This window comes from Phocoena sinus, chromosome 15 (assembly GCF_008692025.1).
Source record: "Phocoena sinus isolate mPhoSin1 chromosome 15, mPhoSin1.pri, whole genome shotgun sequence".
NCBI classification, from domain to species: Eukaryota; Metazoa; Chordata; class Mammalia; order Artiodactyla; family Phocoenidae; genus Phocoena; species Phocoena sinus.
In genome coordinates this window covers 43,140,845-43,168,360 of record NC_045777.1, presented here as the reverse complement: position 1 = coordinate 43,168,360, position 27,516 = coordinate 43,140,845, and the positions used below count along the sequence as shown (strand labels likewise).

At 45.2% G+C, this 27,516-nt stretch overlaps 1 protein-coding gene across 9 annotated transcripts in view; it reads right to left on the bottom strand.

Moving 5' to 3' along the window:
* NINL (ninein like) overlaps window positions 1-27,516 on the bottom strand; it is a 125,769-nt gene that overhangs the window by 52,798 nt on the left and 45,455 nt on the right. For all 9 annotated transcript variants that reach the window (XR_004345981.1, XM_032606937.1, XM_032606942.1 and 6 more), the window contains one exon: window positions 6,348-6,541. Coding sequence is in view for 8 of the 9 variants with exons in the window: in XM_032606937.1 (XP_032462828.1) it covers window positions 6,348-6,541 (194 nt within the window). In the remaining variant the exon portion in view is untranslated. The remainder of the gene's footprint in view (window positions 1-6,347; window positions 6,542-27,516) is intronic.

Sequence of the window (27,516 nt, the reverse complement as noted above, 5' to 3'; positions counted from 1 at the left end):
TATCCTAAAAATGACAGTACACATCCTTAGCTTGAAAGTTTACTATCAATCAATGCTTTTTGTTTCAGCAAAAACATAATTTATTAAAAGACTAGTGGAAATGATCCAGATGTCCAAAAAGAGAATGGGTAAATAAACTGTGATTCAGTCAGACAACAAAAGATGACAATAGGGGAAAAAAAAACAAACCACTGACGGAGACAACATATCTACATTGTGTGAATATAGCTCACAGACATAATACAGAGTAAAAGAACCAGAGAGTATACACTGAGCATATGTTGTGTATTTTCCCTTGTATAAAGTTCAGAAATAGGCAAACAAATCTATGCTGTTGGCATCAGGACAGTGGTAACTGTTGGAGGCAGAGGGACCGCAAGGGCACCTGAGGAGGGATGCAGGAGGCTGGCGGCCCAGGTGTGTTCAGGGTGGATGTTCACTGAGCTGCACTCTTCAGCTCTTTTCTCTACCTGTGCTTCTACTGAAGTCCCACAGAAAGAAATCAACACAAGAGCTTACTGTCACCAGTAAGTGCAGAAAAAGCAGGCCTGGGCTGTAGGTCCAAGCATGCTTCCCACACCTGGCACAGAATTTGAAAGAGCACATTCTGTTGCTGCCGATGGGCACTAAACGCAGCTGTTGGCTTGGGGGCACCTCTGCCTCAGTCACACACGTATCAGATCTGACACTGGATTACTTGTTTGTTTATTTTCTGTCTCCCCAACTAGCATGTGATATCACAGTGACACACTGTAAATACTCAACAAATACCTAATGGATGTGTTTGCCTCTATATCCTCTCAAAACTGAGCAGAATTCACCTTCTCACAGGTGCATTCTTTCACCTTTGTTCTTAAAGAGTTTTTTTTTTTTTTTTTTTTTTTTGCCACTCCTCGTGGCATGCGAAATCTTAGTTCCCTGACCAGGGATTGAACCCTCACCCCCTGCAGTGGAAGCTCAGAGTCATAACCACTGGACTGAAAGGAAGTCCCCTTAAGGGGTATTCTTGCTGAGTATGGGATTCGGGTTGGCACCAGTCCTCTTTTAGTACATTGGAGACACCTTTCCATTGGCGTCTGGCTTCTACTGTCACATCTGAGAAGGCAATTGTCAATCTAACTATGGCTGACTTTCAGGATGTCTTTTTTCCTCTGGCTGCTTTTAAAAAAATTATTAAATGTTTCATTTTGAGATAATTATAAATTCACATGCAGTTGTAGGGAAAAAATACAGAGAGATCATGTGTACCCATCTCTGGCTGCTTTTAAGATGTCTTTGTTTCCCTTCAGTTTCACAATAATATGGCCAGATGTGGATATCTTTTTATTTATGCTACTCAGAATTCCATGGGTTTTTGGAATCTTAAATCTGTTTTGGAAACTTCTTGGCTATTATCTGTTCACGAAATCCCTCCTCATTCACTCCTTTCCTCCTGGGATTCCAACCAAAGGGATGTCCCCCGGTCTTCACCTTCTCTTTATAACATCATGCTGCATCCCGGATGAGTGCTCTTTTCAGCTGTGTCTAATCTGCTGTTAAACTCTTAAAAGTTGTATTTGGTTCTGTGTTCAGATTTGTTATGTCACTTTTTAGAGTTACCTCTTTCCTGTGGATATTTTCAAGCTTGTTTTTTTTAAAATTAAAATTTTTTATTTTTGGCTGCATTGGATCTTTGTTACTGCACGTGGGCTTTCTCTAGTTGCGGTGAGCAGGGGCTAGTCTTCGTTGCGGTGCACAGGTTTCTCATGGCAGTGGTTTCTCTTGTTGCAGAGCATGGGCTCTAGGTCTGCGGGCTCAGTAGTTGCAGCACACGGACTCAGTAGTTGTGGCTTGTGGGCTCTAGGGAGCTTGGGCTTCAGTAGTTGTGGTGCACGGGCTTAGTTGCTCTGGGGCATGTGGGATCTTCCCGGACCAGGGATCGAACCCATGACCCCTGCATTGGCAGGCAGATTCTTAACCACTGCACCATCAGGGAAGTCTCTCAAGCTTGTTTTTTTTAAACCTCTCCTAACATAGTAACCATAATTGGCTTATACATTTTTTTGTTTTGTTTTGTTTTGTTTTGATTTTGCGGTATGCGGGCCTCTCACTGTTGTGGCCTCTCCCGTTGCGGAGCACAGGCTCCGGATGTGCAGGCTCAGCGGCCATGGCTCACGGGCCCAGCCGCTCCACGGCATGTGGGATCTTCCCGGACCGGGGCATGAACCCATGTCCCCAGCATCGGCAGGCAGACTCTCAACCACTGCGCCACCAGCAAAGCCCGGCTTATACTTTTTGCCCAGTAATTCCAATACTTCACATCTTAGTGCTCTGCTTCTGTGGCCTGTTGTTTCTCTGGCTCTCACTCATCTTTATTTTGTGCCTAGTTATCCTTGACTGTATGCTGGTTATTGTATATGACTATTACTTAGGAAGAATTACAGACCCAGGATGAGGGAACTTTCTCAAGAGAGGACTTCTGTTTGCTTTTGCCACGTGCCTGAGGGCACCGCCTGTGCAGGACCACCTGATCTAAGTGCAAGGCCTGAGGTCACCTAGACCCCTGAGCGCACGCAAGCCCAGACAGCAAAGAGCACAACGGCTGATTCACTTACCCTATATCTTTACCCTACAGGTGCACCCTCAGGATCCTCCCTTAAACTGGGGGCTGGTTCATCAGTTTCTCCTTGGGTGAGCCTGTGTTTAGACATGCATTTCCCTGGCCCTTTAAAACCCCCAAATGACATATCAATTTCACAGTTGCTATTTAAGACCAGAAAATATTCTCAGGGCAAATGGGGTTTTGTGTGCTGAGCTGAACTTCTCTCGATACGTGACTTAGCACAGATTTTTAGGTTGTAATTCCCCCTGACTTGTTTGTTCTTTACCATTTTCAAGATCTTTTGTTTTTTCTATTTTGTTCAGCCTTTTTAGTAGCACTAACTGGAAGGTAGGCCTGAGTTTGCTAACCTGCCACTAGGACAATGTCTGAAGTCTCTTCCCTCTTTTATAGGGATGAGGCATAAATTTCATCATTTGGATCTACAAGAATGTATTGAACTAATCTCATATTCAAAAGGCTGTTTCCAGTCTTTTGCCATGTGAATCAATACTAGAATGAATAACCTTGCATAGAGTTCATTTCACAAAGAGAGACGTTGTATTGCTTTCATTTTTACATTCCTAGCTTCTAGATTTGCCTCGCACATAATAAGAGCTCAAAAGTACTTGTTGACTACATGGGAGCAGAATGAAATGGCCATTTTGCTTGATCCAATCTCAGATTTCTTTTGCATCTTTGATAATATTGATACTTATCAGCTGAATTTCTTCTGATCCATCAAACAGGAGGCAATCTGATTGCTGTTTTATCTGATACCATTTTGACTGTGCTTGTGTTTGCTTCTGTGTCCTCTCCCTTCACAGCTCATAAAAGAAGGAAGGGGCAGCCCATGGCATCAGGCGTTTGACCCAACAGGATATACCATCATCCCTGCTCGATCACGGACTCTCCTCACAAATGAAGAGGCTGGACCCTGTGATCAAGAATCACTCTCAGGGCTTCCCTGGTGGCGCAGTGGTTGAGAGTCCGCCTGCCGATGCAGGGGACACAGGTTTGTGCCCCGGTCCGGGAGGATCCCACATGCCGCGGAGCGGCTGGGCCCGTGAGCCATGGCCGCTGGGCTTGTGTGTCCGGAGCCTGTGCTCCACAACGGGAGAGGCCACAACAGTGAGAGGCCCGCGCACAGCAAAAAAAAAAAAAAAAAAAAAAAAAAAAAAAGAATCACTCTCAATCTTAAAATTATTTTCAGTAACATTATGTTATCAATTACTTTTTAAGAGGAAAATTCTCTTTCTACCCAAATTTAAAATACGCAAGATAAGATCCTCACCACTGGTAAAGAAACATGAGAAATAACAAAACGCATATGGAAATTTCCCAAGTCACAGGACTCTTAGGCCACGTCAACTTTCTGGCTTGAAATTAGACCTGATAATGTTTCTTTCATGGGAAAAAGAAATTAAAAACAAGCATATTGGGACTTCCCTGGTGGTCCAGTCGTTAAGACTCTGTGCTCCCAATGCAGGGGGCCTGGGTTTGATCCCTAGTCAGGGAACTAGATCTCGCATACCGCAACTAAGACCCGATGCAGCCAAATTAATTAATTAATTAAAAAAAAAAACACTCATAGCACTAAAAATTACCTTATTAATTCAGATGTTATAATATTGTTTCTTCATTGTTATAACTGGATTACTGTATCAATGACTAACATTTCTGTGGTGTCATATATGTCAGTTCCTGCAAGGAAACTGAATACGTGATATTTGAATTGAAAAGCCAATCCATTCTCCTGGACAAAGGATTTATCTTCTTTTTTTTCTTCAAAACTTCCTGAAATCTCCACCATTTGGTTTCTGTCACAGAAAATGGTGACAATTACCTGGATACTTCTGGCTTGACACTGGTGTCCCTAAAACCCTCTACAGAATGTTCCACCTAAATGCTGGCTGTGTGCGCTCCCCCGCCTGTGGATGAAGCAGGGGAACGGTAACAGCCCTTTTCCCTTTGCAGCTACTCCAACACTGACCTTCCTCCTACCCTGTGTAACTCAGGGTTTCGAGGTCACGCTCCCCTTCTCACAGACAAAGCACAAAGTAGAGAAAGGCCGGGAATGATACATCCTACAATGAATCTGGGCCCCAAAGTGATTCTTTTGGTTTTGAATTTTCCAAACTGTCAAAAATCATCAAAGGGGGCTTCCCTGGTGGCGCAGTGGTTGAGAGTCCGCCTGCCGATGCAGGGGACGTGGGTTCGTGCCCCAGTCTGGGAGGATCCTGCATGCCGCGGAGCGGCTGGGCCCGTGAGCCATGGCTGCTGAGCCTGTGCTCCGCAACGGGAGAGGCCACAACAGTGAGAGGCCTGCGTACCGCAAAAAAAAAAAAAATCATCAAGGAAACCACCTGTTCATGCTGTTTTTTCTTTTGTTTTGTTTTGCTTTTGCCACACACAGCATGCAGAATCTTAGTTCCCTGACCAGGGATTGAACCTGTGTCCCCTGTGGTGGACGCGCAGAGTCCTAACCACTAGACCGCCAGGGAAGTCCCTGTTTGTGCTGTTTTAACCAGAGTGTTAATTTTCACAAATGTGTCTTTTGCTTATCTAGCCTCCAAATACAATTCCAGGTGATATCAAGAGGGGCTAGGACATTTTCTATCAAAAACACACCTGATTCTTAAGTCCATAAAGAAAAAGCAGGAACAGAGTAAAGAGACAGAAAAGGGTGCAGTGGGTTTGTGAGGCTGAGTCCTCCACACAGGGGGTGCAGCACTGCTGACAGCTCTGGCCACATGGCCTCGGGGGAAGTAACAGGAGGTCAGATCCACCTGGACCCTCCCCCAGGGCCAGCAGGGAGGGGTTTTTCGTTGTTCTTCTTCATTTGTTTTTGCCCAAGAGCCAACTCAGAATATTTGCAGCTAGATTTTTTTCTCATTCAAAATGAAAAGAGTTTTACTGAGTTCTGTGGAAAAAATGCCCTTCCTTCAAAGGTAAGATTATAGCCACTGGGTTTTTTTCTTTTTTGGGCTGCGCCATGTGGCCTGTGGGATCTTAGTTCCCTGACCGGGGATCGAACACAGGCCCCTGGCAGTGAAACCCCAGAGTCCTAACCGCTGGACCGCCAGGGAATTCCAGGCACTGTTTTTAAAATGAACGTGTTAACATCTGGACACATTTAAGAAGCAGGAACACTAAGAAGCTTCTTAGTGTTTCAATCAGGAAAGCAAGTTGTGGTCCAGGCTCCAGATTACCATTCTAGATGACCTTGAATTTCCTAGAGAAAAGAACTCTCTGAGTGCCTACTTCCTATCTGGGATAGATACACTCACAGAGATACACTCTGAACACAGGGAGCCTTGGTTCCTGCAACAGCAGTGGGCAATGTTCTGTCCAGCTGCTGGATGAATTTCACGGTGGGTAATTTTACGAGACAATGTGCCTTCGAGGTACTTTGCAGCTGCCTCTGAATGACCCAGTGTGTGAGCTGCGCACAGATCACTGTGTTTTGTGAACCACATGCACCATCCATACCAACCTTCCACTCCCCGGACGAATCACCCAAGTATCTTTCTGGAAAAAACAGAACAAAAACAAATCTCTGGAAGTGACTATGCTTTAAAAAAGCAATCTTAAGGAACTTCTTTCTACAACACAGATGTTGCACAGAAGGAAAAACAGCACCCCATTTCCTCCTAACTTTCCTTTGATGAGTATCTCCAGTCAGTTGGTATTTCTCAGATGCCAGCAGCTATAACCACACGCTCTCTGCGCTTTTCTTTGTGAGAATGAAGTCAATGAAGTTACCCACCCTGGCAAAGTGGTCGTTCCCGAGAAGTGTTTGCAGAAGGACAGGCAGCTGCTTTTCCAGATGAAGCTTCAGGCAGAGTTGGGTCAGCTCCTCCCGGTCCAAGAAGCCTGTCCCCGTGGTGTCACAGCTGCTGTAGACATCCCTGAGCTGCGAGACATAGTGGCTCTCTTCCTCTTCGTCCATCCCATCGCAGGCTGCATGCAGGGAGAAGACAACGGTGCCCTCTGACTGCCGCTCCCACCTCCCTCCACGGTCCCAATGCGCCAGGCAGTGTGGCCCAGGGCAGGGGAGGAGCTGGCATGTGGGAAGGGGCACCAGGGTCGTCTCAGGACACGTGAGGCTGGAGGAAATCAGGAGAGGCCAGAAACGTGTTCCCACAGGGCTCGTTCTCCCTCACTGGCTCAAAGAAACAGAATTACTTTGTTCTGTAAAAAAGTATCTATTACAGAATAATCAGAAAAAAAGGGATAAGTATAAAGTGAAAGAAAATTATCCAAAATTTCACCACCTGAAAAAAAAATCATTTTACTATTTTGGCAAATATACATTCTACTTTTTCTCTATACATATACACACAGGGCCGGCTGGACGCCTGGCACACTTGCTCGAACTTCTGCCCCAGGATTCCGGTCTTGGGCAGAACTCAGGCTGGAGGTCAGAGGGCACCGAGGGCCCTCCCAGGAGCGATGACAAGCCATCCCCCTCCTGAGAGAACTTGCTGGTCTGCTGCCTCCCCCCGACCCCTGCCTCCATGCAAGGGCTGATTCAGGGGCGAGGACCCTGCACACTCAGCCCACATCCCCTCGGTCATGCCAGCTTTGCCCAACACACAGGTCAGCTCCTGACCACTCAGAAACACTTCTTTTTCTCTCCTTTCCCTCATCCCCAGAAATCTGAGACACTGTCCCAAGACAGCAGGTGATTCGACTCTGGCCATCCAGCCACAGGCTAGTGGTGTGACTCAGGCCCAGCATTCTACGGGTCAGGCAAAAAGATCTTTCAGCTGCCATTTGCTATGACACTTCCTAACCCACATCCAAGATAAGGTCCATGCTTTGCTTTCAAAGTCCTGGGAAAAACACTGGGAGAAAGGAGGCACTGCTTCTGGTCATGTGTGTCCTATGGAATTCGCCCTCCTCTCGCTCCAGGATTGCGGGGGGGTGGTGTCTTTCTGTAGCTGAGATACCACATGACAAACCTCAGTGCTGAGATGGGCCAGGAAGGCTTGGAAAAACTCCAACGGCACCTTCATCTGGGAAATACAGCCCGGGCTCAGGTCTGTACCACGACAACTGCATTGGAGTCACACTGATGCACGTGGATTCCCCGGGACTCCAGAGTCCCAGAAAAGGGCTCAAGTGACAAGTCACTGGACACTCTAAACACCTTGGAACTATGGAAGGTCTCAGGGGTCATGTAGAAAAGTCTGAGTGGGGCTCAGAATCCTGCTGTTCACACACCCCCATTTGCTGGAAGCTGAAGGCATTGATTTGGAGGGGGATACATGTGGGAGGGGAGAGGGGAGTAACCCAAGACACCCACACAAGCACACACACACGCAGAGAGAGAGAGAGAGAGAGAGAGAAACTAATATCCCCAGAGAGATGAAGGAAAAACATTAAAATCATGCAACAAGATAGACTACTGGACAATTGGGATGATTAGACACTAAGGGAGGTTTCCTGACATTGACGTATGATAATCACAATAAAAAATTCAATGGCAACACTGGAAGACAAGGACAAAATACATCTTCTATTAAGTGTACCCGAATAAAGAGACCAAAAATGAGACAGAGAAGAAAAGGAAATTAAAAATCAATAAAGTAACCAAAAAACATAAAGACAGACATAGACCAATGGAACACACTTGAGAGCCCAGAAATAAACCCTTGCATATGTGGTCAAATGATTTTCCAAATGGCCAAGACCACACAATGAGGAAAAGACAATCTCTTCAATAAACGGTGCTGGGAAAACTGGATATCCACATGCAAAAGAATGAAGTTCAACCCTTACTTTACACCATAAACAAAAATGAACTCACAATGGATTCAAGATCTACACATAAGATCTAAACTATAAAATTCTTAAAAAAAAAAAAACAGAGGAAAAGTTTCATGATGTTAGATTTGGCAACGATTTCTTAGATATGACACCAAAAGCATAGGCAACAAAAGTAAAAATAGACAAATGGTACTATATCAAACTTAAGAACCTGCACATCAAAGAAAACAATCAACAGGGTAAAAAGGCAACCTACATACAGAATGGGAGGAAATAATTTGCAAATCATACATCTGCTAAGAGGTTAATGATCAGAACAAGTAAAGAACTCCTATAACCCAACAACAAAAACCAGTAACCCGATTAAAAAAATGGGCAAAGGACTTGAATAGACAATTCTCCAAAGAAGATACACAAATGGCCACCAAATGGCCAAGCACATGAAAAGTGCTCAACATCTCTAATTAGGTCCACACAAAACAAAACCACAGTGAGATATTATCTCGCACCCATTAGGATGGCCACTATAAAAAAAAAAACAAGCAAACAAAAAACAGAAAACAAGTGTTGGTGACGATGTTGAGAAATTGGAGCCCTTGGGCACTCTTGGTAGGAATGTAAAATGGTGTAGCTGCTGTGGAAAACACTATGGAGGTTCCTCAAAAACCTAAAAATAGAATTACCATATGATCCAGCAAATTCCACTTCCAGGTATACACCCCAGAGAACTGAAAGCAGGATCTCAGAGTTATCTGCACTCCTATGTTCCCTGCAACATTATTCACAACAGCCAAGAGGTGGAAGCAACCCAAACGTCCACTGACAAAAGAACGGATAAAGAAGATATCAATAAAATGGCATATTATTCAGCCTGAAAAGGAAGGAAATCCTGTCACCTCCCACAACATGGATGAACCTTATGTTGAGTGGAATATGCCAGTCACAAAACGACAAATACTGTATGACTTCACTTCCATAAGATAACTAGTCAAAGTCAAGGAGACGAAGTAGAGTGGTGGGTGCCAGGGGCTTGGGTAGGGGGATAGGAAGGGTTGCTCAACAGGTACAGAGTTTCAGTTTTGCAAGATGAAAAAGTCCTAGAGACCTGTTACACAGTAATGTGGATACCAGTTAACACTACTGAACTGTATATTTAAAAATGATTAAGAGGGCAAATTTTAAAAAATTTTATCATATTATTTATTTATTTATTTAATTTTATTTTTGGCTGTGTTGGGTCTTAGCTGCGGCATGCAGGATCTTCATTGAGGCATGCGGGATATTAGTTCCCTGACCAGGGATCAAACCCACGTCCCCTGCATTGGAAGGCGGATTCTTTCCCACTGGACCACCAGGGAAGTCCCAAGAGGGTAAATTTTATATCATCGTGTTTTTTACAATTAAAAATTTAAAAATAAGAAAAAAAATTTTTTTAAGGAAAAAAAGTTCAATATTTGGTGGCTTGCTTTCTGAAATTGCCTGGTTCTGTTCTGTGGCACTTTTACCTGGATTTTCTTTCCTTAAAAAAAAAATTCAAAATCAACACCCAAAGTCCTGGCATCCTCTAAAAGTCCAGGAAAGGCAACCAGCTGATGGGAAGGGGGGTTCTGGAAAAATACAAGACTTTTCCAAGCAGAGAGATGGCAAAGTCCCCCCGTGAGGGCCAACAAATAAAAACATCCAGACCGAGTAAATCCTCAAGAAACTTCAGAGCAAACAAACAAGTCCTAAAAATGTCTAGAGAGAAAAGAGCACTCTGCACTCAGCGCCAGGCGCGACTCCTGCAGCAAGAATGGGATTGGAGGCTGAAAGACATCCTGAGGAAAGAGCACTTTCCACCAATCTGGAAGCTAGCGGGCGGGTACTTCAGCCAAGGAGGAGGAAGACGCAGGTTGTAGATCTGGGTCCCCTGTAAGCAGTGGACACCGTTCTAGGAGGGTGGCCTGCGGCAGGGTCACAGTGCAATCCACACAAACTGGCCACTAGGGACCCTATGGTCCCGTATCGTGGGACCATGTGGAAAACAACATGGGTGGTTTCTTCTTCTTTTTTAAAAAATATTTATTTATTTACTTATATGGCTCCGCCAGGTCTTCATTGTGGCATGTGAGATCTTCGTTGCCACGTGAGGGATCTTTAGTTGCGGCACGCAGTCTCTTTTAGTTGCAGCGGGATCTAGTTCCCTGACCAGGGAGTAAACCTGGGCCCCCTGCATTGGGAGCGCAGAGTCTTAACCACTGGACCACCAGGGAAGTCCCCAACATGGGTGGTTTTCTATCAGAACTGATGGACCATTTGGAAAAGAATAAGGATGTTAAAAAGTAATTATGGAAAAACCAAGAAAGCCTCCATAAAGCCAAGCTGGGCACAAGAATGGAACTGTAACTGTGCCCCAGACAGCGTCCCTGTGGTAGGTGGACAGCGCATCTTCCGCGGGGGGTGGGAGAGACAGGGAAGCCTCGAGGTGAGGGCGATCCGAGGTAGCAGCCTGCCCGCTTATGGCCCAGGGGATGTTTCTCAGGCCTCCATAAAGCAGCTCCAGACAGGAGTCCAACGGCATTTAGCACCTCCACAGTGGTGCGCCCTCCTCACCTGGGGAACTGGCTCCACCTCCCGCCGCCCCCCCACAGTGAGACCCTGAAGCCAGCAGAGCCCGAGTTGAGAGACCCGCCCTGGTCAGCGGTCGGGGTTGCTGACTTGAGCTCTGGCCCGTCCAAACCCTCTCTACTGGGAGCACCGCGTCATCAACCAAAATGGGAGTGAAGGGCAGGGAGGGGACGGTGCCGCCTCTCAGACGGTCTGCTCAGTGGGATGATCTCGCTAAGCAAGGGACCACTGTGTCCTCACTTGGGCTCTTCCTCGAAAGAAGACACTAACCCTTGTGCAGCCCCCCCACCCCACTCCACCCTGCGTCTGCTCTTGCCTTGGGTTCTGAAGGCCTCCCTCCAGGAGGCCTCCCTCCTCGGCCTGTCCACCTGCTGCTGGTCCACTGGGTGGGCATGGGGCGGGCAGGGATGGGGGTCCAGCAGGCACCACGCCTCAGACACAGCAGGAGGTGACAGAGGATGCTCTCAGGACACGCAGCTGCACAACCCTCCACACTGGTTTGCAAAGTTGGCTCTTGGTGTCCGGTGGGTACTTAAGACAAGTTCTCAAACCGACACTGAAATGGACGGATTGAGGTCAACTCCCTTCAGGTCCCAGGATCTGACCCCCCGAGCCTCCAGGCACCAGATCCCCCCTTAAACCCTGCTGTCTGCACGTTAGTGGCATCACTGCAGGGTGGGGAGCCCAGAGGCCACCTTCCTGCTGCCGAGGTCAAAGGAGACCGGCCAAGGGCTCCCTGAGAACATTTTAAAGCATCAGAATCTTCCTGAACCGTGCAAAGGCCACCCTAAAAGACCCCAGACATGGGCAACACTGCCTTCACAGCTGAGGTGACCCATCCCCTATCCCCATGCCTCTCTGCAAGGTTGCGGGGCCCCAGCCAGGCTCAGCTCTGGGCCAGTCAGAGTTTCTGTCAAATTGGGTCTAAAACACCAACTTTGCTGGGCTGCTGAAGGGAGAGGCAGGTTCCAGGCCCTGGTACTCATCACACCACGAAGGACAGCAGAATCACCATCCTGCACACCAGTCCCCAGGCTCCCAGCCTTCCTGCTGCTCAAATCCTATTTCCAGAAATGTGTCACTGGGAATCCCCCTCCTCCCGACTGGGAAAAGCGATCAACCTAAACCACAGAACACAACAGTGAGAAGGACAAGGACCTTAACCCTGCCTCTCCCAGCAGGGAACCTGTAGCTCTGTTCAGACGCCCTGAGGCCTGTGTGTGAGGGCAGAGAACGCCGTCCCCTAGACGACCCCTAGGTTCTGTTTCTTGCACAGAACCCCGGGAAGGAGAAGAGAAACAGGGGACCTCTCAGGCGGGGCCCCGCCTCCTGCGCCACCCATCCTCGGCACCCAGGCCTACTCACACGCGAAGTGCAGGCCGCACAGCCAAGTGGTCGTTATAAATAATAAACACCCAAGGGCCTCTTCAGTTACTTCTTCACCCAAACTGAATTATTTAATCCTCTCTGGATTCCACAAATGCATAAATGTCCACACATCGAAACCACCGGAAAACCCAGCTGCGTTCAGGGCTGACTGCAGACAGGGGACAATGCTCCAGATAAAGAGGAGCCCTTGGCTTATTACAGTTTTGATTCTTTTGAAACTGGAATCAGTAGACTCTCAATAATTCTAATGTTATAAAGCTTAATTAAATATATGAGCATAAACTTTGCTACCAGGTGAAGCAAAACACTGTTTTCATCCTGGGGAGAAAAACCTGCCCTCAAACAAACTGGATACGGGCCAAGAAACAGCTGCTGACCAGCACCCTGCAGGACCACGCAGCCCTCTGGAGGGAAGGTGTAGGTTTGCATTTAACTGATGCACAGCGATGAGGGAATTTAATCTGTGGCCCTGGAAACCCGCTGGGTATCAAGGACAGGGAACCACAGAGAACTGTGGTCTCTCACAAGCAGCTGGGTGTGCCGATGTCTGTGGACCCAGAGCATCGCACCCAGAAACAACTCCAAACAAGGCCCTCCATAAAAACCTGTAAAAGCCTGCTGACCCAGAATGAACAGCACAAAGGTAGCATTCTAGATGGCACGTTCTGTATCTGGAAAGATGTTATGACCCAGATAAAACACTGAAGCCCAGCCTTGGGTTCCAGAAGAGCAGGTCTTGGCACCATGTCAAATAGCCTTGGGGTTTCTAATCAACGTCCATACTTCAGCAGTTCTGAGCTTGTAGGATTAATTTCTGCATTAACTGTTTTCATGTCTTCTTTCTTGTTTTTCAAAACTTATACTATTTATTGGGCTTCCCTGGTGGTGCAGTGGTTGAGAGTCTGCCTGCTGATACAGGGGACGTGGGTTCGTGCCTGGGTCCGGGAAGATCCCACATGCCGCGGAGCGGCTGGGCCCATGAGCCATGGCCGCTGAGCCTGCACGTCTGGAGCCTGTGCTCCGCAACGGGAGAGGCCACAACAGTGAGACGCCCGCGTACAGCAAAAAACAAAAAAACAAAAAAAACAAAAAAACTTATACTATTTATTTACTTTGCCAACATCGGCCCTAACTATCTCAGCAATAAGGCTTGAGAAGCTATCATTTTTATTAAAGGCATTTTCCAATCCCAACAATATAAAAATAAGCTGATGCATCATTTAATTGGCAATTAATACAGTATTTGCTCTTCCTACAAAGTAGATATTTAGACTAAAAACTATAAGGATATCAAACTCTAAAATTGTCCTAGAAAACCTGCTTTCTAGGGTCTCCTCAAGAAAACATTGTGGGACCCACTCACCTAACATAAAAACTTTGTACCCTTTGGCCAATATCTTCTTGGTTCCTAAAGATTTTTATAATCACATGTACTTCTATTTGTGCTAGGACTATAGCTATAGACCCAATGGTTATAAAACATCTACATAATTGTAGTTATACATATTATACATACATAATTAGTTATACATATATAAGGTTATCCACATAAGGTTCTACATACAAAAAAATGAGCTTTCTCTATATGTATCGTTACATATATGTAAATGTAGAAAACCTACTCTCAGTATTAATAGCAACTTCTAACTTAAATTCAAATAGAAAATTCTACCATAAAGAAAGCAATAGTTTCTCTTCTTTACTAAAAATAGCCAATAACAGTGTAGAAGAAATGACAGAACTGGAAAATTACAATTTTGAATCCCCGTTGTAATAGGTGATAGGGTAAGGATCATTAATGTATGATTAAAAACAGTGGGGAGGGAAAAAAAAAACAGTGGAGAGGGAATTCCCTGTGGTTAGGACTCTGTGCTTTCACTGCCGAGGGCCTGGGTTCAATTCCCTAGTCAGGGAACTAAGATTCCCACAAGCCACACGGTGCAGCCTAAAAAATAAATAGATAAAAATAAAAACACTGGGGAGAGGTGACGTCATGCAAAGTGGCAGGGGATGACACTCCACCAAAGCAAAACTGAGCCATAAAGAGTGACTGGAAGGAACTATATTGAAACTCTGGAACCAGATCAGACACTTAGAGCAAGGTGATGAAAACAGGCTGCTGATGTTTGTAAGAGAGCAGCGATCAGCACCCCAAAGAGCGCCATTCAGTCACCCATTTCACAGATGAGGACCTGATATCCCGTAAGTAAGCACAGAGGTGGATTTCCTCAGTCAGCTGAAGAATGTGGACGGAGCATACACGGGCACAGGCAGGGTGCAAAGGGAACGTTTCCCTGCCATTCCAAGTGTGTGGTGCTTCCCTTAAGCTCCAGGTGAGACCTTCTATCCATGTAAATGCCTGCTGATGTTTATAACTGTACACACTGTATACAGCTCAGTGACCAAGGAGCATCTCCCATGGGTTCCCTGCTGGCCTCTTCTCCTGTCTTAGACTTTGATGGCTTTCAAGAGGTACCAAATGGGTAAAACCAAGAGGCTGGAGCTGCTCACACTGACTGTTCACAGCTCCATCCAATTCTGTCTCAATGGCATCACGTTGGTAGCTTAAAATCTGCTCTGGTGGGACTATTTACACACAGTCGTTGGAAAATGCTACAGTTCAGGGCTTTGGGGGGCAGTTGTGAAAGCTTTATCAGTATACTACACCACGGCTAGAATATAAAAGACTGATCATATCAAGTATTGGTAGAGACATGGAGCAACTGGAACTCTCAGATCTTGTTAGTGGGGGTATCAATGGCACAAGAGCTCTAAAAACCTGCTCAGTTTTATCTACCAAAGTTAAATACATATCCACTCTACAACACGGCAATCCAACTCCTAGGTACCTACTCAACAGAAACCATGGATTTGTGTACCAAAAGACACACTTTCTTAGGCAGCATTATTCATAGCACCCCAAACTAGAAGCAATCCTAATATCCATCAGTAGTAAAAATAAGGAATTGGTGGCATATTCTGGGAAACTGTAAAGCTATGGAGAGGAATGAACTACATAATGACAACCTCAATTTTACAAACATGATGGAAGAAGCAGATATTGCATGATTCCACTTGCATTAAGTTCAGAAGCAGGAAGAATCAATCCACAGTGTTAGAAGTTAAGATAGTGGATGGCAGGGAGGGAATAATAAATAGGAGAACATATGAGGGGCTGTTCCGGGGTTCCTGAGATACTCTGCTTCTGACTAGGATGGCGGTTGCATGGATGTGTTCACTGTGACAGTTCATCATTATCTATGCACTTTTCTGTGTGTGTGTGTGTGTGTGTGTGTGTGTGTGTGTGTGTATATACATATCTATATATATACACACACACATATATATACATATATATATATATTTACTTATTTATGCAGGCATGCATGCTGCGCCTCCTGGTATGTAGGATCTTACTTCCCTGACCAGGGATCTAACCTGCGTCCCCTGCAGCGGAGTCCTAACCACTGGACTGCCAGGGAAGACCCTCTGTGCATTTTCCTTCCATACGTTACACTCCAACTTCAAACAGTGAAGAGGGAGAGTATTAGAAACGCTGATGGCACTTCCCTGGTGGTCCAGCAGGTAAGATTCCTCGCTCCCAATTGCAGGGGGCCCGGGTTCGATTTCTGGTCAGGGAACTAGATCTCACCTGCCACAACTAAGACCCGCCACAGCCAAATAAATAAATAAATATTTGAAAAAACCAAAACGCTGACCTTCCACACCCACCCCCTGGAACAGTGGCAGGTACGTGTTTTACGACGGACTCCTGTTGTTTTGTCACGGCTAGAAGACGGATGTTTTAGGAAAATAAAGCAAAACAAAGCAAACCTGCCAACTGTTTCCCCAAAGCCACTCCTGTTGCCCCTCCCCCAAGGTGATTTCTAAAACTGTGTGAGTATTTTCTGTAAGACTCTTCATGAGACCTGGCAGCTCTGGCTCCTTCACTCCACTGGTGTGACGGAACCAAAAACATGCAAAGCCATGGAGTCCATGCTGGGTAAACAGTCGCACATCATGTGGCCTAAACTGCTTCTCACAGATGCTACAAAGTCAGACACTGTCCAAGACAGGAAAAATAGGACACACTTGACAAATTGTCTAAAAGTGAATCATACTTTAGCTGTACTCTTCATGGAGCAATAAAAAGAATAAATAAAAAGAAATGAAAAGTGACTCTGACATACCCTAATTAAAGTCAACAAAATGCTATGGGCTTGTCCTTAAGAATCTTGGGGATATTAAAATAGCCTGCATGTAAGGAACAGTGTATGGGGGACCATACCTCTCTTAGTCTGTTATGGCTACTATAACAAAATACCATAGATGGTAGTTTATAAACAATAGAAACTTATGGCTCACAGTTCTGTGGGCTGGAAGTCCAAAATCAAGGCGCCAGCCTGGTCACGTTCTGGTGGGGCCCACTTCCTGAGTCTTACACTGGCACCTTCTTGCTGTGTCCTCACCTGGTGGAAGGGATGAGGGAACTCTGTGGGGCCTCCATATAAGGGCACTAATCTCATTCGTGGGGCTCCACCCTATTGACCTATGTCAGCACCTCCCAAAGACCCCACCTCCTGACACCACCACATTTGGGGGTTAAGATTCCACATATGAACCTAGGGAACACACACACTCAGACCACAGGAGTATCTTCCAAGCTCAATTCTAGAACTTCCTAAACATTCCAAAGCTAACTTCTTCAGCCATCACCATATGTGAATTACACCATGCACTTTTATTTAAGGGAAAAGAAAGCTTACAAGGTAAAGTGGCTAAGATATTATTATGAACCAAATGTTTGTGTCCCCTGAAATTCATATGTTGAAGGCCTAACCTCTCAGTGTGGCTGTATTTGGAGATGGGGCCTCTAAGGAAGTAATTAAGGTAAAATAAAGTCCCAAGGGTGGGGCCCTGATCCAGTAAGATTCATGTCCTTATAAGGAGAGACACCAGAGAGCTCTCTCCCCACAGGTGAGCTAAGATGTGAGCAGACAACAAGAAGGCAGTCATCTGCAAACAAGGGGAGAGTCCTCACCAGAACCAACCCTGCTGACACCTGCATCTCCGACTTGCAGGGTCCACAGCAATGAGAAATGAACTTGTATTGTTTCAGCCATCCAGTCCGTGGTACTTGTTATGGCAGCCCAAACAGAATCATACAGATTTAATAGCTTTTGAGAATATGTATTTCATCTTTCACATATGGAAGGAAATAATGTAAAAGACTTCTTATTTTTTTAATATTTATTTATTTATTTGGCTGTGCTGGGTCTTAGCGGTGGCACTTGGGATCTAGTTCCCTGACCAGGGATTGAACCCAGGCCCCCGGCATTGGGAGCACAGAGTCTTAACCACTGGACCACCAGGGAAGTCCAAATGACTGATTAAGAAAGATTCACGAACAAACATTTCCTAAGCCCCTTCTATATGCTAGGCTCCAGATGCTGCTCTCATGAACTAATGTTAGTAGCAAGGATTTTGCTGCCATGATTCCAAGGCAGAAATCGATGGAAATGAAGAGACCACTGGAAAGGCCTCTAACTTGACAGAGGACTTGGCTAGAGATACCGCCACCAGCAGAGGGAGGTTCAACCATATCTGGATAGGAACTGGTCATGCAGAGACGTCCAGTTTGTGCAGCACGTGAAATGGGTTGGTTGGGTACGAAAACACAGCCAACCAAGAGGAAAACTGGCTCGTGAACACACGGATGCTTGATTAGTCCAGGTGAATCATTAATTTTAGAAATCCATGAAGATACAAAGATAGAACCTATCAGATGAGCAGAAACTCATGGAGGCTGCAGGGTCTACGCCGTGCAGGCTGGGTGGCAACCTGTCAGCAGAGGGAGGGGAGGCCCTGCTCGGCACTGCCTGTGATGCGACCTCCTGTGGGACTGGGAGACATCGAGTCTACACCGGGGCAGGAGGAACAACACAGACCCCTGCCTGCCCCACAGATTTCGCCTTAAATTTCTGAAAGTCTCCAAAATCAGACAAGGACCTGCACTGCTAGATTCCCCAGAGCTTTGCAATTCATTGCTACATTTGTCACAAACATTTTTTTAAAGATTCAAATTTATTAGTAAATGCTTTATTATCTGAATGAAAACTATTCACTAATCTGACTAGTTACAAAGTTAATAACAAAAAAATTAGTGACCTTCACTCCTATAGTCAAATAACAAGCAGTTAGTAGATATAATGAAGAAAAAGGCTTATTTACATTAAAATAAATACACAGGGTGGGCTTCCCTGGTGGCACAGTGGTTAAGAATCCACCTGCCAATGCAGGGGACACTGGTTTGAGCCACGGAGCAACTAAGCCCGTGCGCCACAACTACTGAGCCTGCACTCTAGAACCCACAAGCCACAACTACTGAGCCCGCGTGCCACAGCTACTGAAGCCCACAGACCTAGAGCCCATGCTCCACAACAAGAGAAGCCACCGGAATGAGAAGCCTGCACACTGCAACGAAGGGTAAGCTCCGCTCCCTGCAACTAGAGAAAGCCCGCATGCAGCAACAAAGTCCCAACAAAAATAAATAAATAAATAAAATAAATACACAGGAATAAGTTTAAGGAATGTGCAAGATGTGTATGAAGAAATGTTTTAATGTTCCTGAAAGGCACAGAGAAAAGACTTTAACAAATGCAAAGAGATACCACGTTCTTGCAGAAGGAGGCACAAGTCTCCTTCATCTATACATTTAACGTGTCTGCAGTAAAAATATAATGGGGGGGCTTCCCTGGTGGCGCAGTGGTTGAGAGTCCGCCTGTCGATGCAGGGGACACGGGTTCGTGCCCCGGTCCGGGAAGATCCCACATGCCGCGGAGTGGCTGGGCCCGTGAGCCATGGCCGCTGAGCCTGCGCGTCCAGAGCCTGTGCTCCGCAACGGGAGAGGCCACAACAGTGAGAGGCCCGCGTACCACAAAACAACAACAACAACTATATATATATATATATATATATATATATATATATATATATATATATATAATGGGGCATTTTGGGGATATAGACAAATTGTTTCCAAGGTTTGAATAAATAAGCAGAAAAGTCAGGGATTTCTGAAAAGGAAGAATAAGAGAGGACCAACCCTATGAAATGTTAAAACAATTACAAAGCTGCAATAATTTAAACAAGGTAGTATTTATTAGCGTAAGTCCAGAGAAAAAGAGCCACTGAACAGAAGCAGAAAACGTCTAAAAAAAATAGATGAAGACGTACACAGGAATCTAGCATATGATCCAGGTGACACTGCATAGCAAAGTAGAAAATAATTCATCAAGGAAACGCTACCCAAGAAACTGATTAAACATATGTCAAAAAAAAATTTTTTTTGGATACCTGTCTCATTCTTTTCAGCAAAGTAAATTCCAGAAGAATCAGAAATTTAAACAAACAAAAAAATAATCTATAAAAGAACTAGAATGAAATGCAGCTTTTGCATCATCCTTAAAGGAGTGGGAAGTGGGCTTCCCTGGTGGCGCAGTGGTTGGGAGTCCGCCTGCCGATGCAGGGGACACGGGTTCGTGCCCCGGTCAGGGAGGATCCCACATGCCGCGGAGCGGCTGGGCCCGTGATCCATGGCCGCTGGACCTGCCCGTCCGGAGCCTGTGCTCCACAGCGGGAGAGGCCACGGCAGTGAGAGGCCCGCGTACCGAAAAAAAAAAAAAAAAAAGAGTGGGAAGTTTGACTTAAAAGTCAAAATTTCTATGAACAAAAGAATAACATCAGAAGATAAATGGCGAAGAAAAAAACTTCTAATATAAATCACAACAAAAGGCTAATTTACTTAATAAAGAGCCCCTAAAATCAATAATGAAAAAGATTAACATCTTAAGTGATCTAGCAAAGGAACTAGATTGCATACAAGGAAACACAAACGGCTCGTAAACATGTGAAGAGATGCTTACCTGTACTTACTCATCAGAAGAGAAATATAAACGAAGCACAATGACATATGACTTTCCACTTATCAGATTGTGGATTGGTTTGCCGGGGGCCGTAACAAGGTACTATACACTGGGTGACTTAAAACAACAGAAATGTATTTTCTCACAGTTCTGGAGGCTAGAAATCCAAGACCAAGGTGCTGGCAGAGTTGGTTTCTTCTGGAGTATCTCTCCTTCCTGCTGTGTCCTCACATGGTCGTCCCTCTGCGTCTGCCTGGATCCTAATCTCTTTTTCTTGTAGGAACACCAGTCACACTGGACTATAGCCACCTGTTGGGCTGCCCCCCTGAAAGGCCTGCAAGCCTTGTAGTTGCCCTGCTGCGAGACCGAAGAAAGACCCCAGATACAGCGACAGAGACGTCCACGGTTTATTGAACAGAGAATCTTACAAGTCTGAAGTAGAAGGTCCTCAAGAATTTTGCTGCAGCTCCTGGGATGGCCCGGCTGGTAGGTCTGGTCAGGAAGCAGCTGTGTGCCTCCGTCAAGGTGCTTCAGCTCACAGGGCCTGGGTTTCCTGAGATACCAAATGAGGAGGCCAAACCTCATGGCCCAAGGCACCTTCCATGCTCTGACATCCTAGTTCTCTCTGGTCCAGCATGATGTCTTTGGGCTCCACTGACCACTGAGCTCCGCAGGTGTCCAGGGGTGAGGCCGCAGAGACACCAGGCCTTTGGGTCCACGCCTCCCATACCCGGAAGCCCCAGAACCAAGTTTTTCCCAGACACTGTCTCCTGTCTCCCTCTGGCCTTTGCATGGACTCTGGATCAACATCTGCTGAGTCTCACTTTCTCTCTCCCTCTCCTGCTCTGGGCTGGGGAAAAGGTGACATGAATTTTTCTTTGACATCCATGCAAAGACTGGCAGAAACTCATTATGCATCGTTAGCAGAACACTAATTATGTAACCAGAGGTACTGGAGCACAGTGCATGGTGGTTAAACAGACCCCGTCTTAAACATCAATAGGGAAACGCCCTGATACTTTGGAGCTCCAGAATCGACATTCTGGAATGACACTCAGACACTCAGAATGACAACATTTGTCATTCTTTCCAACAAACTTCACAATGTCCTAAACACACTGAAATGTTTTATAAAATGTGTCTACACGGAAAAACTTGATCAGGTCAGTCTCAGAACACGAAAGACAGTATTTACAAGGCTCTAGCCCAACTCGCTGTACACATGGCCATCCACAAATATGCAGCCAAAGATGAAAATAACATGGATCAGAAATGGACTCAAAGCTGACAGGACAGTGAAAAAGAACATATAAATAAAACATCCAACATAACATAACGGAGGGCACTTGTCTCTCTTTTCCAGACACTTTGGATCACATCACATTTACTCAAAGGAAAAGGGACTGCCCAACAGACACAGAAAAGTGAATGTATTACAAAGCTATTTCCCTTAAGCCTTCTCTCATTTTCTCCCTCCTCCACTCAAGTAAAAGATCTATTAAAAGAACTGTAATACGTAATCCTCTGGGCTTGTGAGGCCAACTGCACCTTTACCCTATTAGTCAAACACTGAAGTGGATTCCAGAGGTTTTGTTCCAAGCCAGGCTGACACAACGCAGACAGACACCACCTCCCAACGATCTTCTGTGGGAATCAGGGTGGGCTCCACGCCTGGCCAAGGTCTTCGGGTGGAGTCAACTCAGCCAGGTCTAGAAACGCCCCCTCGGGAGGCTGGAAAGATCCAGGTGCCAGGCTAAGCCCAGGAGAGAGAAACAGAGGGACGGAGCAGGCCCTGGGAAAAGGAAGGAGACACAGAGGAATTCCAACAAGCTCTCTGGTCAGTTCTCACAGCTTCGATGACAGGTTCTGGATGGGCCCCCCTGGTGTGCCATTAGCTCGGGGATCCAATAAATGAGCAACTTCACCTCTGACAAGAGCCCCCCTGAACCAGAGCAGCTGCACACTGACTTACCTCCCCACGGCTGCACGTGAGGACACAGGCCTCAGGGACCTGCAGTCCCTCCACCCCTCTGCTGCCAGAAGTTATCTCTCATCCTTGCTTTATGCTAGAATCTTAACTGAAGCACTTTGGGAAAAGAAGAGTGTGATCTAAGGCAAAGGCTGGAGGAATGGCACTTTAAATGGAGCCGTGCGCTGATGGGTCCTGGGTGTCCCGACTCCTCTGAGCAACTGCGTCCCTAACCGGTGGCCTGTGGGCAACATCAGGAAAGGCTTTTTCTCATTTCCTTTATGGTTAGAGACAACTTTGAGAAAAAGAACCATCATTCCACAGTGAAGATACGTTCCTCTGGTTCAAAGGCGGTGCAAACTGGCCTGAAGAAATTCCAGCTGGGTTAGTGGGGAAACACGGGTCACGAGGAAAGCCTGAACAATACCTCATTCCCTTAATGAAAAATACACACCATGCACCCCGGACTGTGTGAGCCTGGGTCGAGAAGGACTGTCCTTCCCACACCTTTCCCCACGGGGAAGACAATGGAGAAGGAAAGAGCATCCCAGTGACATACTGCGACAGGTGAATGTGGGCTTGTAAAAGAAACCATGGTGCATCATACACAGAATGACACTCCCTACACACCTGAATTTAAGGTTTGTAATTTATATGCAGTACCAAACTTCTGATCAACTCTGCAGCAGCATGGAAGGGAGGCCAGTGGGGGAGGGGACAGCTGGGGGAGCAGTTGGCTGGCTGGGGGTGTGGACGCCGATAATCCATTAGGTGGCATGGGCAGGAGGCGTCCTTCCTTGTTTTACAGCTTGTGGACGGAGGTCATGTGATATTAACATTTCAGGTCACATTACTGTTACACTGTTTGAAACTCTTTAAATACTAAAACAACCCTATTCCATTTTGCAGGTGAGAAACAACAGGTTTCACTATATTTGCAGGTGTATATTCCTTTGAGGCTCATAGGATTTGATTCATGATTTGAGATCTTTTGCCAGTTTTGGATAATCCTCAGCCATTATATCTTCAAATATTGCTTCTGCCCCATTCCCTCTCCTCTCCTTCCAGGACTCCAAGGACAGGGGTGTCAGACCCTTTCATGCCATCCTCTGTGTCCTTAACACTCCTCTCTCATCCACATTTTTGCTCCTTTTGTCTACATGCTTCCTTCTGGATGTTTTCTGTAAGATCCTGACGTTTTCTTCATTGGTGCATATTCTAAACATATCCACTAAGTTAATCTTAGTTATTACAATTTTTAATTTCTCTAATTAATTCTTTTATAAACTATTATGCCCTTTGGAATAGTTCAGCACTCTGATAACATCCTAAGTCAAGATCACAGGTTGAGGGCTTCCCTGGTGGCGCAGTGGTTGAGAATCCGCCTGCCAATGCAGGGGACACGGGTTCGAGACCTGGTCTGGGAAGATCCCACATGCCGCGGAGCAACTAGGCCCGTGAGCCACAACTCCTGAGCCCGCGCGTCTGGAGCCTGTGCTCCACAACAAGAGAGGCCGCGATAGTGAGAGGCCCGCGAACCGTGATGAAGAGGGGCCCCTGCTTGCCACAACTAGAGAAAGCTCTCACACAGAAACGAAGACCCAAGACAGCCAAAAAAATAAATATATAAACAAATGTGGGGGTTAAAAAAAAAAGAAAAGAATTAAAAAAAAAATCACAAGTTGAGATGAATAAAAATGAGGTTTGGTTTCCGAGAAGGCCAATCTGTTCCAGTTCACTCCTGCTCCTGGGAATGATCTTCCAGGTCCTAACCTAAATGCAAGCAGTTTGCCAGGTGGTCTACCTTGGTGAGGTCTGGACACCAGTTTCTGTCCACCTGATCCTGTGAGGCTGTCAAAAGTGCTGCTCAGCCTTCTCGCATCCTTCAGAGTGTATGACGGTCCCACAACAATGCAGCCCCAAAGGCCAGACTCCCCTTCCTGGGCTTTCACCCCCTCCAGGGCTTGACCTGTTCATGTTTTACTGCCTCCTAGTTCTCCAGGGTCTTCGAGTGATGGTTAAAAACAGTCTGCCCAAATGTTTCCACTTGACTACAGCAGGAAATCTAAATGACCCAGCCCGACATGATTATATTCTAAGGTAGTTCCCAACCCTACTTATAGTCAAGGCTCACTGCTTTACCCACATACTCACTAGTTTTTTTTTGTTTTCCCATTCTTCTTGCATTTTTTTCATTTTCTTCCCTTTATTTTAATTAATTAATTAATTTATTTTTGGCTGCGTTGGGTCTTCATTGCTGTGAGCAGGCTTTCTCTAGTTGCAGTGAGTGGGGGCTCCTCTTCATTGGGGTGCGCGGGCTTCTCACTGAGGTGGCTTCTCTTGCTGCGGAGCACGGGCTCTAGGCGCGAGAGCTTCAGTAGTTGTGGCATGCGGGCTTAGTAGTTGTGGTTCACGGACTCTAGAGCGCAGGCTTAGTAGTTGTGGCGCATGGGCTGAGTTGCTCCGCGGCATGTGGGTTCTTCCCAGACCAGGGCTTAAACCCATGTCCCCTTCATTTGCAGGCGGATTCTTAACCACTGCGCCACCACAGAAGTCCCTCTTATTGCATTTCTGACTTTCCATCTTGAACTATCTTTCTTTTGCCTAGAGTACAGCACTTAGAACTTCATTTTGGGTCTGTGGGTGGCAAACTGTTTTTGTCTGTTTAAACTTTCTTCCTTTCATCTTCATTCTTTTTTCCTTAATTAATTAATTTATGGCTGAGTTGGGTTTTTGTTGCTGCGTGCGGGCTTTCTCTAGTTGTGGTGAGTGGGGGTTACTCTATGTTGCAGTGTGTGGGCTTCTCATTGTGGTGGCTTCTCTTGTTGTGGAGCACAGGCTCTAGGTGCATGGGCTTCAGTAGTTCTGGCACGCAGGCTCCGTAGTTGTGGCACACAGGCTTAGTTGCTCCATGGCATGTGGAATCTTCCCAGACGAGGGCTCAAACCCATGTTCCCTGCATTGACAGGTGGATTCTTAACCACTGTACCACCAGGGAAGTCCCTCACCTTCATTCTTTTTTTTTTTTTTTTTTTTTGTGGTACACGGGCCTCTCACTGTTGTGGCCTCTCCTGTTGAGGAGCACAGGCTCCGGATGCACAGGCTCAGCGGCCATGGCTCACGGGCCCAGCCGCTCTGTGGCATGTGGGATCTTCCCGGACTGGGGCACAAACCCGTGTCCCCTGCATTGGCAGGCGGACTCTCAACCACTGCACCACCAGGGAAGCCCCCTCACCTTCATTCTTGAAGGATGTTTCCACTGGGCATAGATTTCCTTTATCATGTTGAAAATCATCCATCTTCTGTTCATTGTTACTGTTGAAAAGGCAGTTGTGGGCTATCTGTTGCCCCTAAAGTAATCTTTCTTCTCTGGCTGCTTTTAATAATCTCTATTTTAGTTTGTTTTCTCTCATTTCTATTAATACATTTACACTATGATGTACTTTTTAATTTATCCTGCCTGGGATTCACTAATTTCTTGACTCTGTGGGTTCTGGAAAATTCTCATATATTATTTCTTCAATTATTGCCTCTGCACTGTTGTCTGTTTCCTGCTAAGACTCAAATCACAGTGTGTTAGAACTTTTCCAACAAGCCACTCTGTCACTTATTCCCGTCACTTCTTTAGTTCTACATGCTGCATTCTGTATAATTTTTACTTACCCACCTTCCAGTTTACTAATTCTTTCTCCAGCTCCATCTAATCTACTGTGAAGCATGTCCATATCGATGGCTTAATTTTAGTCACTGTACCTTTAAGTTGTAGGATTTCAATTATGTTCTTTTCTAAGTTGCTGTGTTACTTTTTATTATTTTTTACTGAATAATTCCATGCTGAAATTTCCAAGCTTGGCTTTTATTTCTTTTGTTATGATTAGGATATTTGTTTTAAAGTCTCTGTCTGATCATTCTAATATCTCATGTCTTTGTGGCTCTGTTTCTGTTGTCTTTTGTTCCTGCTGGTCCTGGTTCATAGTATCTTGTTTGTTTCTTTGTGTGTCTGGTTATAATTGACTATCTGTGAACATTGTACATGAAAATTACTTGAGGTATTATTTTTTGATGCATGGGATAATTAAATCTTCCTCTGGAGAAAATGTTCAATTTGCTTCTGCCAATAGTTTTCTGTGGGCAATAACAATCTGAGACAAATCCTTTTTTAATAAATTTATTTATTTACTTTTGGCTGTGTTGGGTCTTCTGAGACAAATCTTAAACTACATTCAAGATTTCAAATTCTTTGAACCACAGAAGTTGTATTATACTACAAGCCACTGCAGGTAAATGGAATACTTCTACTACTTTCCCCAGTCAAAAGGAGGGATGGCTTGGTTAGTTAAATAACCTAGAAACAGAAGTTTTACCTGAAATTCTCTTTACTGAATAACCTATCTTGGATATTATTCCATATGTGTATGCACAAATATATTAAGATGTAAATGTAAATATCATTCAGTTATAGAAAGAGCTTCCTCATTCTTTGCTACACCTACATGTACCACATTTGCTTAACCAATTTCCTATCGAGGAGCATACATTGATCAGATATATATATATATATATATATATATATATATATATATATATAATACATATATTTATTTTTCATGTTCTTTTCTATTATGGTTTATTACAGGATATTGAATATAGTTCCCTGTGCTATACAGTAGGTCCTTGTTGTTTATCTATTTCATATATAGTAATTTGTATCTGCTAATCCCAAACTCCTAATTTATCCCTCCCCCCATCTTTCCCCTTTGGTAACCATAAGGTTGTTTTCTATGTCTGTGAGTCTTTCTGTTTTGTAAATAAGCTCATTTGTATCATGTTTTAGATTCCACATATAAGTAATATCATATAATATTTGTCTTTCTCTGACTTAACTTCACTTAGTATGATGATCTCTAGGTCCATCCATTTTGCTGCAAATGGCATTATTTCATTTTTTATGGCTGAACAGTATTCCATTGTATATATATACCATGTCTTCTTTATCCATTCATCTGTCGATGGACATTTAGGTTGCTTCCATGTTTTGGCAGTGGTAAATAGTGCTGCTAGCGTTGCTATGAACATTGGGGTGCATGTATCTTTTCAAAATAGAGTTTTCTCCAGATATATACCCAGGAGTGGGATTTCTGAATCATATGGCAACTCTAGTTTTAGTTTTTTAAGGAACCTCCATACTGTTTTCCATAGTGGCTGCACCAATTTACATCCTGACCAATAGTGTAGGAGGGTTCCCTTTTCTCCACACCCTTTCCAGCATTTGT